We start from the raw sequence: 23,074 nt of genomic DNA on the forward strand, positions 1-23,074 counted from the left end.
ATTTTTTCAATTCTCCTTTGAGAAAAGGAGGATTTTTGATTGGGTGGGTTCAAAGAAAAAGAAGGATTTTTTGTTTACCTTACTTACTTTCCTTTTCCTTATATCAATAACTCAATCAAAATGCAATTATCTCCAAGAACAAAAAGTCTGTTATGCTTAATACCTTTAGTTTGATCGGTATCTGTCTTAATTCGACCCTTTATTCGAGTAGTTTTTTCTTTGGCAAATTGCCGGAGGCCTATGCTTTTTTGAATATTTTTTGTTTCTCTCTTCATCTTTGGATTCCTATCTAATGATCCCGGACGTAATCCTGGACGTGAAGAATAAAATAAAAAAGGTTTTTCCTTGCTTGATTTTCCAATTTTCTTAGGGTTTGGTCTATTCCACACATTTAACTAAGAATAAGAACAAAGGATTTCGAAAATTGAAAAAAAAATCAAGTCATCAACGGAAAGAGAGGGATTCGAACCCTCTCACTAAGGGTGTCAACCGGTTAAACTGTAACCGGTTTAACCGGTAACCGGAACCGGTTAAACCGGAACGGGAACCGGAACCGGTTATACCGGTTAACCGGTTCCGGTTAATCGGATATTAATTTACCGGTCCGGTTCCAATTTTTTTTTAACCGGAACCGGTTAAACCGGTTAAACCGGAACCGGACCGGTTAAACCGGTTAAAATTAAAAAAAAAAATAGTATATATATTAAGTATATATTGTATATATAGTAGATATGTATACATAGTATATATATTAAGTTATACTTATATATATATATATATATATATATATATATATATATATATATATATATATATATATATATATATATATTAAGTTATGCATATATTTAGTATATATATTAAGTTATACATATATATAGTATATATATTAAGTATATATTGTATATATAGTATATATATTAAGTTATACATATATATAGTATATATATTAAGTTATATATATATATATATAGTATATATATTAAGTTATACATATATATAGTATATATATTAAGTATATATTGTATATATAGTATATATATTAAGTATATATTGTATATATAGTAGATATGTATATATAGTATATATATTAAGTTATACATATATATAGTATATATATTAAGTTATATATATATATATATAGTATATATATTAAGTATATATTGTATATATAGTATATATATTAAGTATATATTGTATATATAGTAGATATGTATATATAGTATATATATTAAGTTATACCTATATATATATATATTAAGCTATACCTATATATAGTATATAGTACACATATATACATATATATAGTATATATATTAAGTTATGCATATATTTAGTATATATATTAAGTATATATTGTATATATAGTAGATATGTATATATAGTATATATATTAAGTTATATCTATATATATATATATATATATATATATATATATATATATATATATATATATATTAAGCTATACCTATATATAGTATATAGTACATATTATATTAAGTTATACATATATATAAGTATATAGAGTATATAGTACATATATATTAAGTATATATAGTATATATATTAAGTTATACATATATATAAGTATATATATTAAGTTATACATATATATAAGTATATAGTACATATATATTAAGTATATATTATATATAATAAGTTATACATATATATATAAGTATATATAGTATATAGTACATATATATAAGTATGTATAGTATATATATTAAGTTATACATATATATAAGTATATATAGTATATAGTACATATTTATATATAAGTATATGTAAGTTATACATATATATGTATACGAAAAGCACTATTCTGTATTGCTGACTTACTGTTAGGCTGTTAGTCAGTAAATATTTAAACTTTAATTATAAAGTTGTATAACATATGAAAATATAGCTACAATATACAAATAAATACTATAATATATATATATATAATACAAAAAACAAAAAAAAAAATAGATTTTAATCACTCCAAACCGGACCGGTTCCGGTTTGAGGTTTAAAACCGGTAAACCGGAACCGGTTAAACCGGAACCGGTTAGGCGGTTCCGGTTTTGGAACCGGAACCGGCCGGTTTTCTAACCGGTTCCATAACCGGTTCCGGTTCCAACCGGTTGCCACCACTACCATTCACCAACTTGCCCGAACTATAGCTGATAGGCCCACCTCGGAAATCATCAAGTGTTCTCCAAGAATCACTCTTTAAACAGTATATATTTTGGCATCACCTTTGCGTTTGCTGATTTGACAGGAAATAGCCACTACCTTATAATCATCACGAGCCTCATCATATCCAAAACCATAATTGACACCGTAAATATGCATATATGCCGGCATAAAGTGAGGCACTCGCTTAAACTTTCTAGTTGACGGATTCCACAGAACCAAGCAATCAACATAACCCACAATACAATAACAAATCAACCCATTAGCAGAACCTACAATCCAAACAGACTTACCGGGGTCTTTCATGGGATAATCCATGTCAAAAGCCTCAGTTAACAGAATCATAAAATAAAGAAGTAACAGAACAATGTTTAAGATTGTGTTTCGTTAAATTCAACAGAAGTCTATGGCGTGTGGAATCCTCAGCAGAGAAGCTAAGATGGGCCACGACAAACTCAGGACAAGAGATCAAAGCAGACCATTTTTTAGAAACACACTTTTAACTGTAGGACATATTTAACTGGAAATCTTGCAAGTATTGATATAAGGAGATCTTTTGGTAAGTTAGGGTCTGCCAAGATTGAAGTTGATGGAATTTCAGTATGGTTTGTGGGTTTGAACCTTTTTGGGTGTTGATGAGAGGATTCATCTTCCTCAGTTTCCATTAGGGTTTGCACAAACTTCACTTCTTGGTATTGAGAATACTTTCTGCTGTACCAAAGATGTATTTTTCCTGAATAGAATTGTGAAGAAATTTGCAATACTTAACTGCAGGTCTTTTTGGGGCAATTCGAACAATAGGAATTTCACCTCGTGTGCCGGTGAATTAAACAAAGGAGGAGGCCAATAAAAAAGAGACTTAATTAATCAAAGGTCAACTGATCACCACGCCTATATCCTAAATATGCAGTTACAACAATTCAGCTAAAATAATAGGAATTAGACCTAACACGATTCCAAATAGAAAAATTTCAATCATTTTTATTTGTTTGGAAGGAGGAAAAAAAAAAAAAAGGTAATATCGATACCTACCCTTCTTTTGGGGTGGTCTTTAAATTTTGTCTCCCATATTTGTGGTCTTTAAATTTTGCCCCTCATATTTGTGGTCTTTTAAGATTTGCCTTTTCCTTGGATATCTGAGGTTCTGAATTCAAACTCCTGCTCAGGCATAAAATAAAATGAAAATTCCTAAGGCAGGGCTGGGGGAGTGTATGCCGGATCCGGCATAAAGTCTTTAAGAAAAAACTAAAGTTATGCCGGAGGGGATATAACTTTTTCTCAAGGCATAGTTTAGTTATGCCTTATGGGACAAAACTTTTCCTTAAGGAACTATGTCTTATGGGGCAAACTTTTAATTAAAGCATAACCAAAAGTATGCCCCATAAGGCAGAATTTTTCCTTAAGGCATAGACCTTATAAAACAAACTTTTAGTTATGCCTTAAGAAAAAGTTTCGCCTTATAGGGCATAATTTTAGTTATATCTTATGGGGCACACTTTTAGTTAAGGCATAACTAAAAGTATGCCCCATAAGGCAAAACTTTTCCTTAAGGCATAACTAAAAGTTTATCTTGAAAAGTAAAAATAAAAAAAATAAAAAAAAATATAATTTTAGTTTTTGCTTAAGGATTGTATGCCGAATCAGGCATACACTCCCCCTAGCCCTGTCTTCCGAAATTATTTTTTTATTTTATTCCTGAGCGGGGATTCAAATTCAAAACCTCAGGTATCTAAGCGAAAGACAAAACTTAAAGATCACAAATATGAGAAGCAAAATTTAAAGACTACCCAAAAGAAGGGCAATCCGTGCAAACAAATTATCTTTTTGGGCCTGAATGCTGCCCCATTTGGGTCATTTGTTCTTTTGCTCCTATTTTGTGTTGGCTTTTAATTTTGGTACCTCATAACAAATAACTTTTTCGTTATATGTAAGTTTATATTTTTGTATTATAATATCTCACAAAATATGTTCCGTGTTCTTTAAAAATTTATGCTTCGCTAGGTATAAATTCGATTTTAATAAGAAAAGAAAAGTTAAAGACCAGCCTATTTGAAGGACAAAAATTAAAGATCAACCCATTTGAATAGCAAAACGTGCAATTTCTTCTACACCTTAAAATAAAAGCCAAAGTTACAACTCAAGTCACAGATCGGTGATTTACAAGAATGAGTGGCCATAAAGGGGTGAGTGGTGTTGAATTTGGGTCATTTGCTCTTATTTGGTGTTGGTCTTTAATTTTTGCACCTCATAACAAATAATGTTTTGGGGTGATATAAGTTTATATTTGGGTTGCACAAACTTCTCTTCTTGGCATTGGAATACTTCTGTTGCTGCAAATATTGTATCATTGATGTATACATAATGTGTCTGTTCAGTTAATTACTGTGTATATGTTCTCTATAACCACGTATAAATAGTGTATAAACAACATATCCACACTGTTATATAAAAAAGGGAAAAGGGTCAAAAATGTCCTCTACTTTGGGAAATGGGCTAAAAATATCCTCTATTACAAATTTGGATAAAAAAATACCCCTCACGTCATTAAAATTTTCAAATATACCCCTCCCTGTCTTAACGGAAATTCCCAACATAATCCGATTTCATTTTTAAACCTGCTCCATTTAAACCCGACCCTACTACATAAAAAAAACTCATATGCGACCAACACCCGTGCGCTTTTTATTTAGTTGGGCCAGATTTAAAAATTAATTTCGGGTTATGTTGGAAATTTTCGTTAAAACAGAGGTATAATTGAAAACTTTAATAACGGGATGAGTATTTTTTACCAAAATTTATAATGGAGGATATTTTTAGCCCTTTTTTCAAAGTAGAGGAGCATTTTTGACCCTTTTCCCTTAATCAAAGGTGAACCAGAACGCCTTCTCCATCAATAATTCTTCAGCGGCTCGAGCTCAAATCGGTTTGGAACTCCAGAAAACAAATAATTAATAACATTTCATTTGAATGCCTCTAATGGAAAAGAACGGTTATGATCAATGGATTTGTGTCGTTTTTTCCATTCCACCCAAACTGCTACAGATGTATCGTAAATTCAACTTTAGACATATTGCAGTGCCCTTACATTAATATGTTACCACATTGTACTAGTGCAGTACTTGGGCCATCAGAATTACCAGTACCACTACTAACCAAAAAAAAAAAAAAATGAAAAGAGAATGTTGTTTCAATCGCCACTGAATAAAGAAAGTATTGTGATCATAGACTCCTAGTTCGTGAATAACATGCCACTGAATAAAGAAAGTATTTAGTTACCTTTATTGTTTCATTATTAATAAAGTGTTAGGTAACGGCTCAATTATGAATTTATACAAGTTTCTAGAGATCTTCAGTGTTTATGTATATTCGTAATCCTACGTCCAGAGGGGGGACTCTGCTTCCGAGATCAACAGGCCTACTCGTTTGGGCTAAAAAGGCTAAACCAAGTAATAAACTAATAATTGGGCCAAATATAATATACTAGATAACCGAATGGCCATTGAGCTTAATTATCTCGAAATATAAATTTATGCCCCGCGAAAAAATTGTTTGATTAAAGTGGCGAAAATTAGACTAGCACAAAATAGTTGCAAAATTGCAAATGACCCCCATTTTAATGGGCGAACCACACAAATATCCAATTTTGGAAACACTAATTAAGTTGTAGGCCAAGTTAAGTTTATTTTACAAATTTATCCACTTCGAAAATAATTTCAGATATATGGGATTGAAGTTGTAAAATTTTGTGTCTAAAGTTTGGAAAACTTCGACCTTTTTGCTAGAAGTTTGGCTTTTCTCGCCAAGGCCAACTTCGGACATTTTTACGAAGTTCAAGCAATATTTTGCAGTTTTTTGAATTTTTACAATTCAACACTCAAATCTATTAAAATGAGCTCAACTTTAAAAATTAAGTTCCAAATATCATAAAGAACAAACTTCAATAATTAATTTGTCAAAACAACAACAAATCTAACAAGCTTATTTTTTAACAATGGTGATTCTCCAATATTTTCAATAACAACCACTTGATTTAAATTCACTTTTCACATTCTAAATTCAAGGCCATTTCTTCAAAGTATTATACTTCAATTGCTATAAATTCAAAAAATATTACTGTTGTACAACAACTAAGAAGAAGAAGAAGAAGAAGAAGAAGAAGAAGAGAGAGGAAGAGTGTTTACCCCGAAATTGGATAATCAATTGAATTTGTAAGCGGGTATAAGATATGTGCTTGGATCTTAATTTATATATATATGAGGTAGAGAAAATATATGTGCAAGAGTTCTTTAATGAAATAGCTAACGATGGCGGTTTGCTTACGAAAACAAATGCTTAGGAATAGCGTAGAATGCTTGATGGATTAAATACGCTAAAAAACATGAACAAAACGGTCGTGGCAGGATCAGAAATTGAAGGAAGGATTGTATATATAAGCTATTCTATTACAAGAGTTCTTGGAGAAAATGTATGAACCAACCACCATAAGGAAGGAGGACATGCCCTATTTATAGTGCCACCCTCTAGATCTCTCACAAGTGAAGACTAATAAAATAATCATGACACTGACAGCCCTGCACGGATTTGGTGGGATTAGACTGACGGTGCCGTCTGATACACGCATGGTAGGTAGTTGACTGTGACAGCACGCCACTGGTGCGGGATCCGCATGCGACGGTTACGCGGACCAACGGCCACCCGGCCAAACGGCTATTCGGTTAAACGGCTATTCGGGGCAACGGCTACAGACGCTCGGATCAGCAGACTTGGCCGTTTCGATGGCGGAGAAGACAGACTCGTTTGGCTCCGGTACAGATGTCCTCCCCGGGTAGGACTGAACAACATCTGGTATGTTCTCGCTCCTTTCCCATCACCAATTTACCTTATCACCGTTCTGGCTCATATCCGGTTTCCACCGTATACAGATAGCCCCTACACTCCCCGGATCCCCGATCTATCGGAGTAACGGGGAGTGGATAAGTTTCTGAACCGGTGGCTCTCTCATCCCGACCTCACCTTCGTATTTTGGCGGGAACGAGCGCGTAACGCATGCCTTTTACCTGCCACGTGTCTCAACCCTGGTGGTCCGCTTCTGTCAATCGCCTTTTTCACGTCGTTTCGAGTCGCTTCAAATTAATGATGGGGCACGTGGCGCCACCTGATTGGCCGTCCTTGGGAGCCGTTCCTCCCCTAACATGCCTATATAAGGCCTTCTACCCCTTCATTTTGCCATTTTCTCGTTTTTGCCTCTTCTTTAACCCTACTTCAATTCTGTGTTGTTCTTTCTTCTTGCTCAACACACAACCAACTTCAAATCTGGTCTCCCTATTGACCTGTTGCTTCATATCGTGTGCATAGGAGTCAACTTCATCACTGCTGCTGTCGAGTATCCTTTGTTCGAGCGTTGCTGTTTCAATTCTGCCCTTTATCGAACCACTAATTCCTTCGTTCTTCTTAGATCCCTCTCTTCGGCCTTCTTTCTTTCACACTTTCAGGATGTCCGAATCGACTTCCCATGATGCCCCATTGATATCGTCCTCGGGAGCCGAGCCTGCTTCCCCGGTTAAATTCGAGCCCACGGCATCGGATATCATACCGGCCAAGTTTAATTTCAACAAAGACCTTGAGGTCGAAAAGCCTTCCTCCGTTTCAGACAGGGGATACTTTGATTGCTATTGGGGGGCTTCCCCTCCGGTTACACCCCTTTCTTCGTGAGCCGACTCCCTGGACCGGGGCGTTGATTCCTCCACAGCGAACATTTCCTTTGCTGCGGGTTGCTCACCGTGGATGGTTTTCACCCCCTCTAGGGTGGGGAATTTCAGCAACTGATGCAGCGTTGAAGGCACTGCCCTCATGCTATGTATCCAAGGTCTGCCCAATAATGCGTTGTACTTCATATCCCCTTCGATCACGTAGAACAAAGTTTGTTGAATGGAGCCTCCAACGTTCACGGGCAGCGAGATCTCCCCTTTTGTGGTTTCGCTTGCCATGTTGAACCCGCTGAGTACCCGGGTTGCTGGTACGATCTGACCAAGCAGCCCTAGCTGTTCGACCACTCTCCACCGAATGATGTTGGCTGAGCTACCTGGGTCAATCAAGATACGTTTAACTTTAGTTTTAAAGATAAGTATAGAAATTACCAACGCATCATTGTGCGGTTGAATGACGCCCTCTGCGTCCTCGTCGTCGAAGGAGATAGAGCCCCCGGGTAAATGATCCCGGGTGCGTTTTTCCCGAACAATAGAAATCTTTGTCCGCTTCATTACCGGACCCCGAGGGATGTCAATACCCCCTACTATCATGTTGATTGTATGCTGATGTTCAACCGGTTCGACCCTCCGTTGAGCTTCCCTTTCCTTGTAATGGTTTTTGGCTCGCTCGCTCAATAGATCTCTGAGGTGGCCGTTTTTCAATAACCGGGCTACCTCCTCTCTCAACTGGCGGCAATCCTCGGTTTTGTGACCGTGGGTTCCGTGATATTCGCACACCATATTCGGATCCCGTTGTCCCGGATCTGTCCTTAGTGGTTTCGGCCACCGCACATCCGGGACGCGACCGATGGCCGAGACAAGATCCGAGGTACTGACGTTGAAGTTTTACTCCGAGATCTTTGGTGGAACCTTATTGCTGCCAGAAATTCCGGCGTCGCTCCTGAACGAGAGCCCCCGGCTGTTTGATGGGCGCTCGACCTGCCTGCTACCTCGACCTGAGAAGTGGCTCGGGCCTTCCCTTGGCTTCTCCGACCTGAAATTTGATCTCTCTGAGTGTGAGTATGGCCAAAACCTTTCTTTAGATGATTCGGATTTTCCCTCATAACCCTTCCTCGATTTCTCGAAGCTTCCATTCACTTTTAGCTTTACCGGAGAGAATTCGAGCTGATCATCTTCCACCCGAATCTTTGACTCGTACCGATTGTGGACGTCGGCCCATGTGACGGCCTCATATTCCAACAAATTTTCCTTCAATTTGGCCGAAGCAGCTGAACTCAGTATGTTGAGCCCCTTTGTGAAAGCTTGTGCGGCCCATTCTTCAGGTACCGGGGGGAGTTCCATTCGTTCCCTCTGGAACCGGTTAACGAACTCCCGCAGTAGCTCGTCGTCCCTTTGGATTATCCGGAAGATGTCGGCCTTACGAGCCTACACCTTTATGGCACCGGCATGTGCCTTTACGAAGGCATCGGCGAGCATTTCAAAGGAAGTGATCGAATGCTCGGGTAGGTGGTCATACCAGGTCAACGCCCCCTTCGACAGAGTTTCGCCAAATTTTTTCAGCAACACCGACTCGATCTCATCTTCCTCCATGTCATTGCCCTTTACGGCACAGGTATATGAGGTCACATGCTCGTGCGGGTCCGTTGTGCCGTTATACTTCTGTACATTGGGCATTTTGAATCTCTTCGGGATCAGTTTTGGGGCCGCACTTGGCGGAAAAGGTCTCTGAATGTATCTTTTCGAATTCGGCCCCTTCAATAAAGGTGGGGCCCTCGGTATTTGGTCTACCCGAGAATTGTATGTCTCGACCCTCTTTTCGGTCGAATCTACCCGTTTTGCCAAAGTTTCGATCATCTTTAGGACCTCGGTAGAGGAGCCGGCTCCAGAACCGTCACTCTCAACCATTCGTGTCTCATTTCTTCCGATCTCAGCAGTATCCTTTGCCTTTTCCGGCCCCGGTTCACCTTTCCCGCTCTGTAACCGGGCAATCGCTATCGCTTGCTCGGCAATCGCCGCTCTTTGTTCCCGCAACATTTCAAAAATTAAACGTAAGCTCACACCGTCATTTGGCGCATCCGGGTTTCCTCGGCCCTGGGTCCGAGACAATGTAGCGGAATTGTGAGTATTTAGAGGATCGGTGGCCGGCAGGGCGGCATTCTCTTGATCCACGGTATTTTGCCGGTCGAGTCCCTCCCTTGAATCGACGGGGTTCGGGTCAGCGGGGTTTGGCAATCTCCGTAATCCACTGCCTGCGTTTTCCGCCACAATTTCAGTATTGTTGACATGATCGGATTGCTCAGCGTCGGCCATTTAGTCCGTTTTCGTGGGTATGGGCAGGGGCGTTTTTTATTTTGATGAATGTGGTATAAGTCAAGATCGAAAGCCACTATTATCCTAGCCCCACGGTGGGCGCCAAACTGTTTACCCCGAAATCGGATAATCAATTGAATTTGTAAGCGGGTATAAGATATGTGCTTGGATCTTAATTTATATATATATGAGGTAGAGAAAATATATGTGCAAGAGTTCTTTAATGAAATAGCTAACAATGGCGGTTTGCTTACGAAAACAAATGCTTAGGAACAGCGTAGAATGCTTGATGGATTAAATACGCTAAAAAACATGAACAAAACGGTCGTGGCAGGATCAGAAATTGAAGGAAGGATTGTATATATAGGCTATTCTGTTACAAGAGTTCTTGGAGAAAATGTATGAACCAACCACCATAAGGAAGGAGGACATGCCCTATTTATAGTGCCACCCTCTGGATCTCTCACAAGTGAAGACTAATAAAATAATCATGACACTGACAGCCCTGCACGGATTTGGTGGGATTAGACTGACGCCGCCGTCTGACACACGCATGGTAGGTAGTTGACTATGACAGCACGCCACTGGTGCGGGATCCGCATGCGACGGTTACGCGGACTAACGGCCACCCGGTACAACGGCCACCCGGCCAAACGACTATTCGGTTAAACGGCTATTCGAGGCAACGGCTACAGACGCTCGGATCAGCAGACTTGGCCGTTTCGATGACGGAGAAGACAGACTCGTTTGGCTCCGGTACAGATGTCCTCCCCGGGTAGGACTGAACAGCATCTGGTATGTTCTCGCTCCTTTCCCATCACCAATTTACCTTATCACCGTTCTGGCTCATATCCGGTTTCCACCGTATACAAAGAGGAGAATCGGAGATGACACAATTTTATTTAAAGTTACCTATACCGGTATCAATTAATTTTTTTTTTGTGTGAGTACAAGTTAAATAGGGGCGACCAGATAGAATGCCCCGAGAAATCCTTACCATTTTTATAGGAAAAATTAAGCTGAGTGTCCATTAAGGCATCTAGTTTACCAATTTTAACGCAACTATCCACTTCTTACCCCAATTACCCCTTCGGCAATTTAGTTTGCAAGACCTCTGTTTTTTGGATCTATCTCTCCCACGGCTTCTCTATCTCTTTCTACACTTCTCCTTCTTCCCATATTCAAGGAAATCAAGGATTTGTTCTAATGTGCGTATTGCAGATGATTGGTCGATTTTCTTTTATGGGCAAAGACTAAATGAGAACTTTATACTTAGGCTGTTCAAGTGGAAAGATCATTTTATTTTAAGTTATGGGTGAGCTTGGTTAAGTGTTTGTAATAGATTTGACAAATAACGTCCATTTCTTTGGCTTCAGCTGAAACGTTGTGGAAAGATAAGCTCTAATTCCTGATCAAAAGAAGAAAAAACCTCTTAAATAGGGCTAACCCTAAGACCCCTTTTAGCTTCTTGTTTAAACCCTACTACCAAATCATTTTCTGTTGCTTGTTATTTTTATATTCAAGTTTACATTTTCCTCTTCTCTGTTCCTCTTGTATTAGCTTGGAAGATTTAAACATTAGTGAAGATTGTTATACAGGGATTGTTAGAATTATGAGGAAACAAAACATTTACCGAGTTTCTAACAAAGTACGTATTAACAATTAGTTTTCAAAGAAACCAGCATAACCAACATAAAACAAATCCAAATTAAATTAGATGTAGAAGAATATTAACTAAAGTTTGACCATCTAAATTAAAGAGTTCATCACCTCGTCAAATACGTAAAAATGGTGAGAACAAATTTTTACTTTCATTAAAAAGGCATCAATCAAGCAAATGCAAAAGTTACAAAAGAAGTTAAACGGCTTATATATAGCTATACAAAATTGATACATTATAACTTGAGTTGGTTTCGTGTGTTTATACATGATTATACAAAGCATGCCATTATATATACAGACTATATGTAATGTTTATATATAGCTAGACAGAACATATATATAATCTATACATCGATGATACATTGAGTTACATCAACTGCAAACTAGATGTGTCGGCCGTATATATACATTATCTATACACCGATGATACAACAGGTTATATCGACTGCAAATTAGATGCATGAACCATATATATGAGTTATTTTTCCCATTTTTATAGTGATCCATAAAGAATACCCAACATTACCTGGGCTCAGTTAGACCACAAGACAGAAGCCCAAAGTTACAACTCTAGTCACAAGGCTAACAACATTATCATTTTGTACTTCTACTTTTGGTTTTGATCACTCGGTTACTCCTAGATATACTGTCTTTATCATTTTGTACAAACTTAACACAAGTAATTGCACTGTCAATTGGTTTGAAGATTTGACTAATTCCAGCTCCGTTCGTCTATTTAGTACACTCTGTAAACAAAATTGACATTTTTATTTTCCCCAAAACACAACAGATTGTATAAAGTATATACTAGCTTTATCCACTACACTGTATTCCCTAGGCGAGGTGCCTAAGGCTAGTTTTTTATTTATATAATAAAAGCGAAACGCAAAGGAAAAGTACAAGCAAGGGGGCTAGGTCTTACCTTACTAATCCTATTGAGGCGTAGAAAACCTCTACTAACTAACATGCATGTAAAAAATAAGAAGAAGAAAGCACTAAATATTCTATGATCATCACAGAGTTTATAACACACTCCATGACGATATTACAACTGATAATACTTAAAAAGTGAAATATTAAAATAAGCAAGAATATAGAGTCAGACCCTTATTTTTTTGGAATTGTGAATTTTCAAGGAGATGTAGCCCGATAAAAATCTGATTCTTCACCTTGTCTTCTTCGTCCAACAACTTCAAAATCTCTTGATACTTCATCAAATCTTTTTGGATCTATTGGACCTTGTTGATGTAGTTTAACCTTGTCTCCTTCTGTTTTGCCACTCTCATTGGCAGTTGCCTTAGAACAACCTCCTCAGACACTTTACCATCCCAACTATGTTTTCTTCCATGAGTCTTCTTTGTCTTGAATCCGCTCCTTTGTTGCCTAGGTGAAAGATCTCCATCCCTAGCCACCTTAGCAAAGCATTCATCCAATATTTCATTCTCATCTTCTTCATCAAATATGTCAAAGCCCAAATCACCATCAAAAGCTTCCAAAGTATCTTCCACTAAAGCTCCTGGCTCATACCTCTTGGCCACAATTCCAATAGGCTTCCTTTTAGTAGGATAATCCATAGCATTCAAATTTTTCATATCGTGTGACACTAAAGCATGAAGAATATTAGCAGGGGTCAATTGAATATTCGGAACACTTACATTCAAAGGTGCACTCATTTGAGCCACAAGCTGACCCGCGACTAAAGATGGAAGAACCATTGCATGGCTTGGCACAAATGTCAGGGCTACTGGACTCAATTTGCTGCGCATTGAAGGGGATGAATAGCTTCACATTGCCACATCTCTCTATATTTTTTCATTCTCTTTCATTTCTTCTCCTTAAATTTCTCAATCAAAATCTTAAACTCATCAAAATATATCCCAAAATTTTCTCTATATTGTTGATACTGTATTTTTATATACGGATTCTAGGTTTTTTTTTTTCAAGGTTTTCAGCGATTACGAATTTTCCAAGGTTCTTGAGCGATTTTAAATTTTTTTAATGAAATTTAATTTCGATTTATTGTCCATCATTTATCAAATAATGATGCTTGTATCTCTGTAGATTGTCTGTATCCCTATTTTTAGTATCTCTATCATGTGTGGGTGGTGAGTTTCAATTTTATATTTCGATATGATTTATCCTTGGCACCTTTAGTCCTTTTGCCAAGTTTGCATTTAAATCTAAGATATATACATTGGACTTTTGGTTAGCCGTATCAGTGACTTGTTGAGCACACTGCTAAACACTTTTGAGTTTATCTACTTAAGAGGACAGACACTTGGATATCGAATGCTAGACCGAAATTGAACTACTTAAAATTTCAGTTCAAGTAAGGAGATTATCAGCAATTTAGGTGGTATAAATTGATCCATATTCACATAATCAATTGATATACATTGGTTTGTGTTCATCTAATAAATTGATATACATTAATTTGTATTAATAGTTTTATAATTTTTCATTTGTATACATTGGTCGTATACACCTAACAAATTGTATACATTTGGTATACATTGGTCCGTATTCACTTGACAAATTTGCATACAGTTGTTTGCATTGGTATCCATTGGTTTGTATTCACCTAACAAATTTGCATACAGTTGTTTGCATTGGTATCCATTGGTCTGTATTCACCTAACAAATTTGTATACATTTGTTTGCATTTGTATCTTTATAATTTTGCAATGGTATGACTTGGTCTGTATTCACCTAACAAATTTGTATACATTTATTTTCATTATTATCCATTGGTCCGTATTCACCTAATAAATTTTTATACATTTATTTGCATTAGTATCTATTGGTCTGTATACACGTATATACATTAGTATAATGAATAATATACATAATGAGTTCTACACAAATTGAAGTTAAAGATAACTTTTATAGATATGAAATAATTTCAATGATGTTGCAAAAACATGAAATAAGGGAAACAAAATAATTGATTCCCTAATTTTAGGGATATTTAACATGAAATAAAGGGAAAAAATAATTAGACTATTTTAATTAATACTTACTCCAAATAAAAAGGAACAACATGAATAACTAGATCCCTAGTTTTAGGAATATCCCGTAACCAAATAAGAAAAAAAAAAAAAAACTGAAACCCTAGTGTAGAGGATACAATAACATGAAATGAGAAAAAAGAAAGACATTTTCCCTATTTTTGCTCAGGCAAAATATACGAATGAAACATTGTGGCCACGTAGTGCCAATTTTTTTAGGCTCAAATTTTACTAAAGATTTTTGGGTTAAAAGTATGCCAATTTTACGTAAGACTTGTACCTACACGTCAGTTCCCCTTTTTTGTAACTTGCACTACAACAATATATATGCTAATTGGTGCATTTTAAAAGCACATAGTGACGGTTCAAACAACTGCAAAATGACCTTTGTAGAGGATTGTAAACGGCCGTAGCTATTACTATCATGCGCGACGATTATGTCCAATAGTTGAAACCGTCGCGAAAAATATTTGTGTTGAATTTCCTCTGGGTCGTATAATATAATCTTCACATAAAAATTTGTAGTATAAGTTTATATTATGTTTGGTTGGATATTAAAAGAGAATTAATCTCCACATAAAAATTAAAATCAATTAATACAATATACCGTTGCTACTTTTTGTTTTCCCCATTATATGCATAAGTTATGTGAAAATTTATGATTATTTTATGTAGAATATAGAATGAGAATGAGAATAAGAATGTGCGTATTAACTAATAACTGGATTAAAATATTAAAATGACCAACTAACCCCTATGATGTAAGGACTTTGTATTTTTGTTTAAAAATTAAACTGATGTTTTAAATTATAAATTATATACTAATATATGAAATACACTAAACTAAATATTTAGCAAAAAAATAATTGCCAAACTCATGGGGTGCCCCCTGTAGTCGTCAAGATCTTTCACTTCAACACTTCAACTAAGTTGTACCTATCAAGCACTCAGACTACATTGAATTTGTTCCGATTAGACACTTTTTATGACAATCGGCTAAAATTACAAAGTGTGTGTAACACACTAGCAGGTGACGTGGCATAATGACAAACTAAAAGAGCACATGTGGCATCTAGTGCAAAATAATAATTTTAAAATAAATTATAAGAAAAAAGAAAAGAAGAAACTATTTAATATATAGAAAATAAATTTTGCGTAAAAACTAATATTTCAAAAAAGAAAAGAAAAAACTATTTTCTAAACCCTACACATTATTAACACACACAAAATGCATTTACTAACAAAATAAAAATCTGGAAATCATGTTATTGGTGTTCTACACCATTTTTATGTGTGTTCTTATTCCAACCACGATCTTAATTCAAAATTTGAAGAAAAACTCCTCCAAATTTGTTATAACTTCATCTAAGGATTCCCACGAAGACCCGAAGACAATCCCAACATTAGTTTCTCAAAATTTTCATCAAATAAAGTAACTCATTTTACATCTTCAAGCTTTCAAAAGAACCCATTAATGGTGTTTTGATGAGCTCCTTTGATTTTCTTTTTCTTTTTTTATTAGGAGAGAGAGCAAGAAATTGGCGTTGTTTGTAGTAAAAATCATATCAAAAGATAAGAATAGTGGCAACAATGAAGGTAAGCAAAGAAGATAAAACACATGATTTCAGAACCTCCATTGAAGGAGTTTAAGCTTAGGGAAATGGGTAGGGAAAAAGAGGAAGAATTTGAGAAAAAATAAAATAAAAATTGACTAAATTAATGAGTGTATCACACTCAATATGCCAAGTTAGCGAAAAGTGTCTAAATGGATCTTGTGGTGGGTTTGGCCAAATATACTCTCAACATAACTAATGTGTTAATCTACTGAAAATCTTAATGGCTTAATGCATATGCGGCCCCCTAAACTTGCACCTTTTTTTCATTTTGACACCTCAACTAAGTGTTATTCCTACTGCACCCCTGAACTCGTCCTCAAGTGTGTCTATCAAACCCTCTAAATCTGATTTTTATTAGAAGCAGAAATTAAATTGGGGAAATGAATGTGGATTAATATTTTAGACATGCAATAAGCTATTCTTTATTAAGAGCTACTCTTTTTCCCCTCTCAATTGCTACTAATCTTAGCTAACAGATGGCATAATTAAATTAGAATATATATTAGTATGTTGCTACATCGAAGATAGAATACTATGTAAGTCGAATTATGTTTGCTAGACACGCTTGAGGACGAATTCAGAAATTCAATAGGAACAACACTTAATTGAGGCGTCAATATGAAAAAAAAAAGGACAAGTTCAGGGGACCGCATATGCCTTAAGCCAATCTTAATTTATTGATCAACATAAGAATGGGTACCTCGCTTTCTTCGAATCTCAAGCAAAAGGAGTAATTATGATTGATTATGGTCTTTGTTATCCATTACATGTATACTTCGTGACCACTCTTGTATATATTTCCTAAACAAGCATAGCCATGAAGCTTTTTATTTGTCAAAACTAGTAATAATAATAATTCTACATATAGCAGAATCCATGCATTATCTTTTTGCAATTGCACAATGATTATTATCAAGTAAGTCCCCACAGGACGGATCTATATCTCAAAATTATGGGTTCAGCAAAAGTCGGTAACTTTTATATAAAATTTTATATTTATATCAAGAAACTCATTAATTACTATGTATATGAATAATCTAATTGTGAACCGTCTTGTTCTACAATGCAGAACCCATAAATTTAAAATCTTGAATATGCCTCTGAATGTACAGAGGCGAGGGATCTTGCTGAGGCTTCAATTTCTCGCCTTATAATCCCCAGATAGGTGCTGAGTAACTCTGTCTGTCTCCCAAGGCTTGATATATCATGGTCCTTAATACACTTTATTGACCACCATTCCATATCCTTATCATAGTAGATACACCGCAGCTAATATAAGTAGTTATAGTAGAGTTGTTCGCCAAAGCTTCAGTTAGTTAGTTTGCTTCCGCGCATATGTGCATGATTCAACACAACAACCTGCAATCATCCACAATATGTGAGTATAAGTTGTTCTTATTGAAAAGGCAATTTTATGAGCTAAATACCAGTTTACTTTACACCCTCTAAAGGTGTTCGTTTGTAAGTAAGCACACATCAACCTATTTGTCAGTTCAATGGTTCATTTCTAACGGAAATATAACCGAGAGAAACCTGGAAAAAAATATTATTTATTCTAAATTAAAATGGCATGGTTTTCTGAAAATTGAGAGGAACAGCAGTGTTTAGTTCACAGAAAGCAGTGTAGTTAAGGAGTGAATACATTCAGCTTAATTGCACTTCAAATATCATAATATATGTGACGGAGAGATAACACAATTATTGAAGAAGTCACACGCATTCCTTTTTTCAAAAACAAGTATGACAAAACATGGATCGAGCTAGCTCACACTTAATTTCAATTTGGACAACCACATTTACTTACTATAAATGATTCTTTGGATTACTTTAGGGCTCTTCAAGAAACTTTTGCCTGGTAGACACTACCCATACACTCAGACAATGCTCCTAATATGAGAGTGTACAGTTCTGTCCCCCTCTCCTATACCGAGTCACAAGCTGCCTTGGAAAGCACGATGCTTATCGTGCTTCCTTTTGTGAATCGTCCTATTTCATATGCAAGTCATCATTTATGGTAACCCTTGTCCACCTGTGTTTGTCAAATATGCATCCTACGGTCTATCTGTACAGCAATCTAGATCATTACCAGATTTCCCCGGATGGTAAGGCGAAATAGGGCCAACCTAGCCCATTCGGTGCTCTATCTCAGGGCATCGACATTACACACTGTGTCTTAGTTCCATCCAATTTTATTTATTATATTCAGCATTCCAAGTTTTCTGACTCTGAATTCCTGGCTCAAAGCTTTTTTATGGCTTGGCTAACATCTCCCAGATGGAGGACAAGATGCGGGAAGCGAAGCTTAGATGGTTCGGGCATGTGAAGAGGAGATGTGTGGATGCCTCGCTGCAAAGGTGTGAGAGGTTGGCTATGGATGGCTTCAGGAGAGGTAGAGGTAAGGTAGATCGAAGAAGTATTGGCGAGAGGTGATTAGACAGAACATGGCGCAGTTACAGCTTACCGAGGACATGACCTAAGATAGGAGATTGTGGAGGACACGGATTAGGGTAGAAGGTTAGTAGGTAGTAGAGCGTTGTCTCGCTTTTCTTTCCATACTAGTAGTTGTAGTATTTCTCATATAGTTTCTTATCCTTTGTTCTTTGGTACTATCTAATGTCTCTTGCTATTCGCTTAGCATACTATTTTGTTGTAGTTAGTGTCCTTTTTAATATATATTGACCTGCTTTATTTTGCTTTATCTTGAGCCGAGGGTCTATCGGAAACCGGCTCTCTATCTCCCAAGGTAGGGGTAAGGTCTGCATACACTCTACCTTCCCCAAACCCCACTTATGGGATTGTACTGGGTATGTTGTTGTTGCTAACATCTCTCAGATCTTTAAGAACACTCAAGAACGAATGTTGAGTAACTGAACTGGATTTGAATATGGAGAACTAGAATAATAGAGCATTTACTAGTTTTCTGGTACGCATGACTCAAGAGAATGTATGTTTGTCTAGATTCTTCACATTTTAACCACTTAAAATGACTGATGAAAATGTACACTGGTTGATAGATAATTAGTCAACTGTTACGTTCATCCTGGAGAGTCCTTTATTTACTTCCTTAATCCTCCATCATTTACACGTTTTTCATGCGCTTCTAATACTTTTTTTTGTCTCCATCATGTTCCTAGTTGGATTTTCTGGCAATTCTAGAATTATGAAGCTAAAGGAAGGATTATTTATCTAAAAAGAAAATAAGAAAAGAAGCTAAAGGAAAGTCACTCATGCAATATACTAAAGTTCAGAAGTGCAGAGCCAGAATTGTAAATCCTCTAAGGACTGAATAAGTTAAATTAGAGCTACGGTACAAATATTTGGAGAAGTCTTATTCTAAAGGAAGTGTTTTAAAGAGGAAAATGAAGAAGTTTCAACTCAGCCAGTGCCTGATGTTTAAGCTTGGAGGGATAGAAATTGATGGCTACAGCCTATAAGAACCTATTATCTGATATCAGTTACAAGTAATGTCCATAACCATACTGTGTCTTTGGAAGGATAAAGAATACAACATGAATTTCTTAAAAACAAATGACATAAATGGGTCAAGTGTCAACAGGTAGATCTGAGTTCAGACACCACCTGATGGGCCTCGAGAGCTCGGGATGATTAATTACGATATGGCTTTTGAGTAATCAGGTTCTAGAAACTTAAATTCCGGATGAACATCTACCAGTGAAGAAGTTGTTCCTCGGGAAAATATGCAACAACAAAAATGACAACCACGATATCCAAGTAGATGGTGTAAAGATGGCACTTACATATGCAATGTATTGTCCTATATTTGACAAAAGATGCAGAATTGAACCGCAAACAGAAAATGTATAGAGCGAACAGTTACAAGTGAGCTATGAACTGTACTTCACCTGAGTTTTTGCAGCCTTCAATGTTGTGACATTGGTTCGTTTTTCAAACTGGACAAACTAGGCTTTCAATGTACAGTTCTGCCGCAAGACCGCCATCAACATTAGTAACCTTTGGATATCTCATTAAGTCATCCTTTGAATTGTATATCATTAAAGTTGATTTAAGCACAGCCAATATACCTTCATTTGACATGCAAAGGGGTGGACAAAGCATATAGATAGGATTTTTAATGGTGTAAAGTTTTGTCCAAGACTCTTTAACCCCATACTCTTTCATAATCCACACATCAGCTTGAATTATCTGATTATTTCTCTGATAATTACAGATCACAGATAAATCACTTCCCAACACTCCAAGTGTCACTAATGAATTTCCTTCTCCAAAGCAGGGCTGCTCCACCTTCCTACATTTCTCAACAACCAAATCAATGGACATGATGCCCCGACCATCACCAACAGTAGTAACCCAGTGAAGCTTCCCGTTCACCAATTTGGGCGAACTATGGTAGACCATCCCGCCTTGAAAATCATCAAGTGTTCTCCAAGAATCACTCCTTAAACTATATATTTTGGCATCATCATTGTGTTTGCTGATTTCACAAAAAACAGCCACTACCTTATAATCATCATGAACCTCATCATATCCAAAACCATAACTGCAACGGTAATTATTCATCTGTGTAGGCACAAGGTCAGGCACTTGCTTGAACTTTCTAGTTGATGGATTCCACAGAATGAAGCCATCAAACGCAATATGACAACAAATCAACCCATTGACAGAACCCACAATAAAAACACGTGCAGATTTATCGGGTCCTTTCATGGGATAATCCAAGTCAAATGCCTGAGAAACAGACTCATAAAATAAAGAGCTAACAGAACAATGTCTAAGAAAGTGGTTAGGAGTGAATAATTTCAACATTAATCTATGGTGGATGGAATCCTTATGAGAAAAGCTAAGATGGGTCTTGACAAATTCAGGACTAGAGATTAAAGCAAACCAGTCTTTAGAAACACACTTGAACTGTAACAGGTATTTAACTGGTAGTCTTACAAGTATTGCTGTGATGAGTTCTTGTGGTAAGTTAGGGTTTGCCAAGATTGAATCTTTGCTTGAAGTTGATGGAATTTGAGTATAGTTTGTGGCTTCATCTGCCTCAGGTTCCATTTTAGGGTTGCAAGTTTCTACTGTTGCCAAGACTCAACTTTCCAGTTTGTTTATCATCAATATATTTGATGAATTTATGAAAAAGATTGGAACAGCTCACTGCTGGTGTTTTTGGGCCTTAATGTTGCCCCATTTTAATGGGCCAACCGCACAAGCTGTACCCAATTTTGGAACTTATTTAAGCTGCAGTTTGAAGTTGAATTTTACAAATTTATCATTTCGAAAAAACTTTAGATATATGAGATTTGACAAAAAGGAGTTGGTCAGGTCGTGAGTTCGAGTCACTAAGGGAGCAAAAAAAAGAAAGGATATGAGATTGAAGTTGTAAAAATTCGTGTCTGAAAGTTTGGCAAACTTCGAACATTTTTGCTTGAAGAATAACCTTCTCAAGGCCAAACTTCAATTTTATTTCCTATTTTTCTAACTAGCACAACAACAAAGTAGGCTAATTGGTGCGTATTTGAAGCATGTATAGTGACGGTTCAAACAACTGCATAATGACCTTTGCAGAGGACTGGAAAAATTAATTTTTCGGCCCAGTTAAATACTGACCGTATTTCAAAATACGGGCCGTATTTTGAAATAGTGGCCGTATTTTGAAATACGGACATCACTGCCTCTCTTCAGTAAAATGGTCATAACTCTTTGCACAAATGTCCGTTTGACCCCCATAATATACCGTTGGAAAGGTATTTCAAAGCTCTATAACTTTCATGAAGGAAGTTTTCCAAAATTCCAAATACGTTTTGAAATACGGGCCGTATTTTGAAATACGGTCTGTATTTAACCGTTTGACATCAAATTGCCAAATTCCAGAATGCTCAGAAATCTTTGGTTTCAGTTTACGATTTGAAATACGGGTCGTATTGTGAAATACGGCCCGTATTTAACCATATGACATTCAACTGCCAAATTCCAGAATGCTCAGAAATCCTTGGTACCAGTTTACGATTTGATTTACGGCCCGTAAACTGAAATACGGTCACTGTTCATGGGCGTAAACCACCATCTTACAACTGAAGAGGAAATTTCCAATTCCCACATTCTTTATCTGGTTTTCTAAGTCTAGGATCATGGTCAAAGCTTAGGTTAAAGGAATGGGGTGTTACAATTGTGGATGTTATTTTGTGTCATTTGTTTTATGAGAGGATTCTTCAATATATAGAGGTCCAAAACATTTTCCTCCAAGAAAAGAACTAGCCAAATATGGAAGAGAATTATATTTTTCTTTCAGAAAAAGTAAAGCAATTATGGTTATACTTTGACTTTCCTTCGAGAGAAAAGTAAAATTCAAATATGATAAGAAAATCAGGACAAAACCCTAACACATATATCGATTTTCATACATCAAAAGAGGATATTTTGCTTTCATGAATTCAATAGCCTACCAAAAGAACAACGGCCAAAGATACCATATACAGGAGTAAAAAGGGTGAAAAGAAACCCATGACTTATAAAGCGTCCTGGAAATGTTATAAAGGTTGGGCTAGAAGTAGGAATTCCTAGTACTTTTTGTTTTGGGTTGGCTTACTTTATTTAAGATAAGATCATATTCAGT

General features: G+C 36.4%; 1 protein-coding gene across 1 annotated transcript; it reads right to left on the reverse strand.

The window, feature by feature from the left end:
- Positions 1–17,442: 17,442 nt before the first annotated feature.
- Positions 17,443–21,635, reverse strand: LOC132641374 (F-box/kelch-repeat protein At3g23880-like). The gene is made up of 2 exons (XM_060358343.1): positions 20,349–21,635; positions 17,443–17,844 (listed from the first exon to the last, which is right to left on the reverse strand). The coding sequence occupies exon 1, from the start codon at positions 21,514–21,516 to the stop codon at positions 20,392–20,394; it is 1,125 nt and encodes a 374-aa protein (XP_060214326.1). The 5' UTR covers positions 21,517–21,635; the 3' UTR covers positions 17,443–17,844; positions 20,349–20,391.
- Between the last annotated feature and the right edge of the window lie 1,439 nt (positions 21,636–23,074).

Source organism: Lycium barbarum, chromosome 5 (assembly GCF_019175385.1).
Source record: "Lycium barbarum isolate Lr01 chromosome 5, ASM1917538v2, whole genome shotgun sequence".
NCBI lineage: Eukaryota > Viridiplantae > Streptophyta > Magnoliopsida > Solanales > Solanaceae > Lycium > Lycium barbarum.

What these genes read in the sequence shown, in the direction of transcription:
- LOC132641374 (XM_060358343.1), bottom strand. Translation starts at nt 21,516, where the DNA reads ATGGAACCTGAGGCAGATGAAGCCACAAACTATACTCAAATTCCATCA.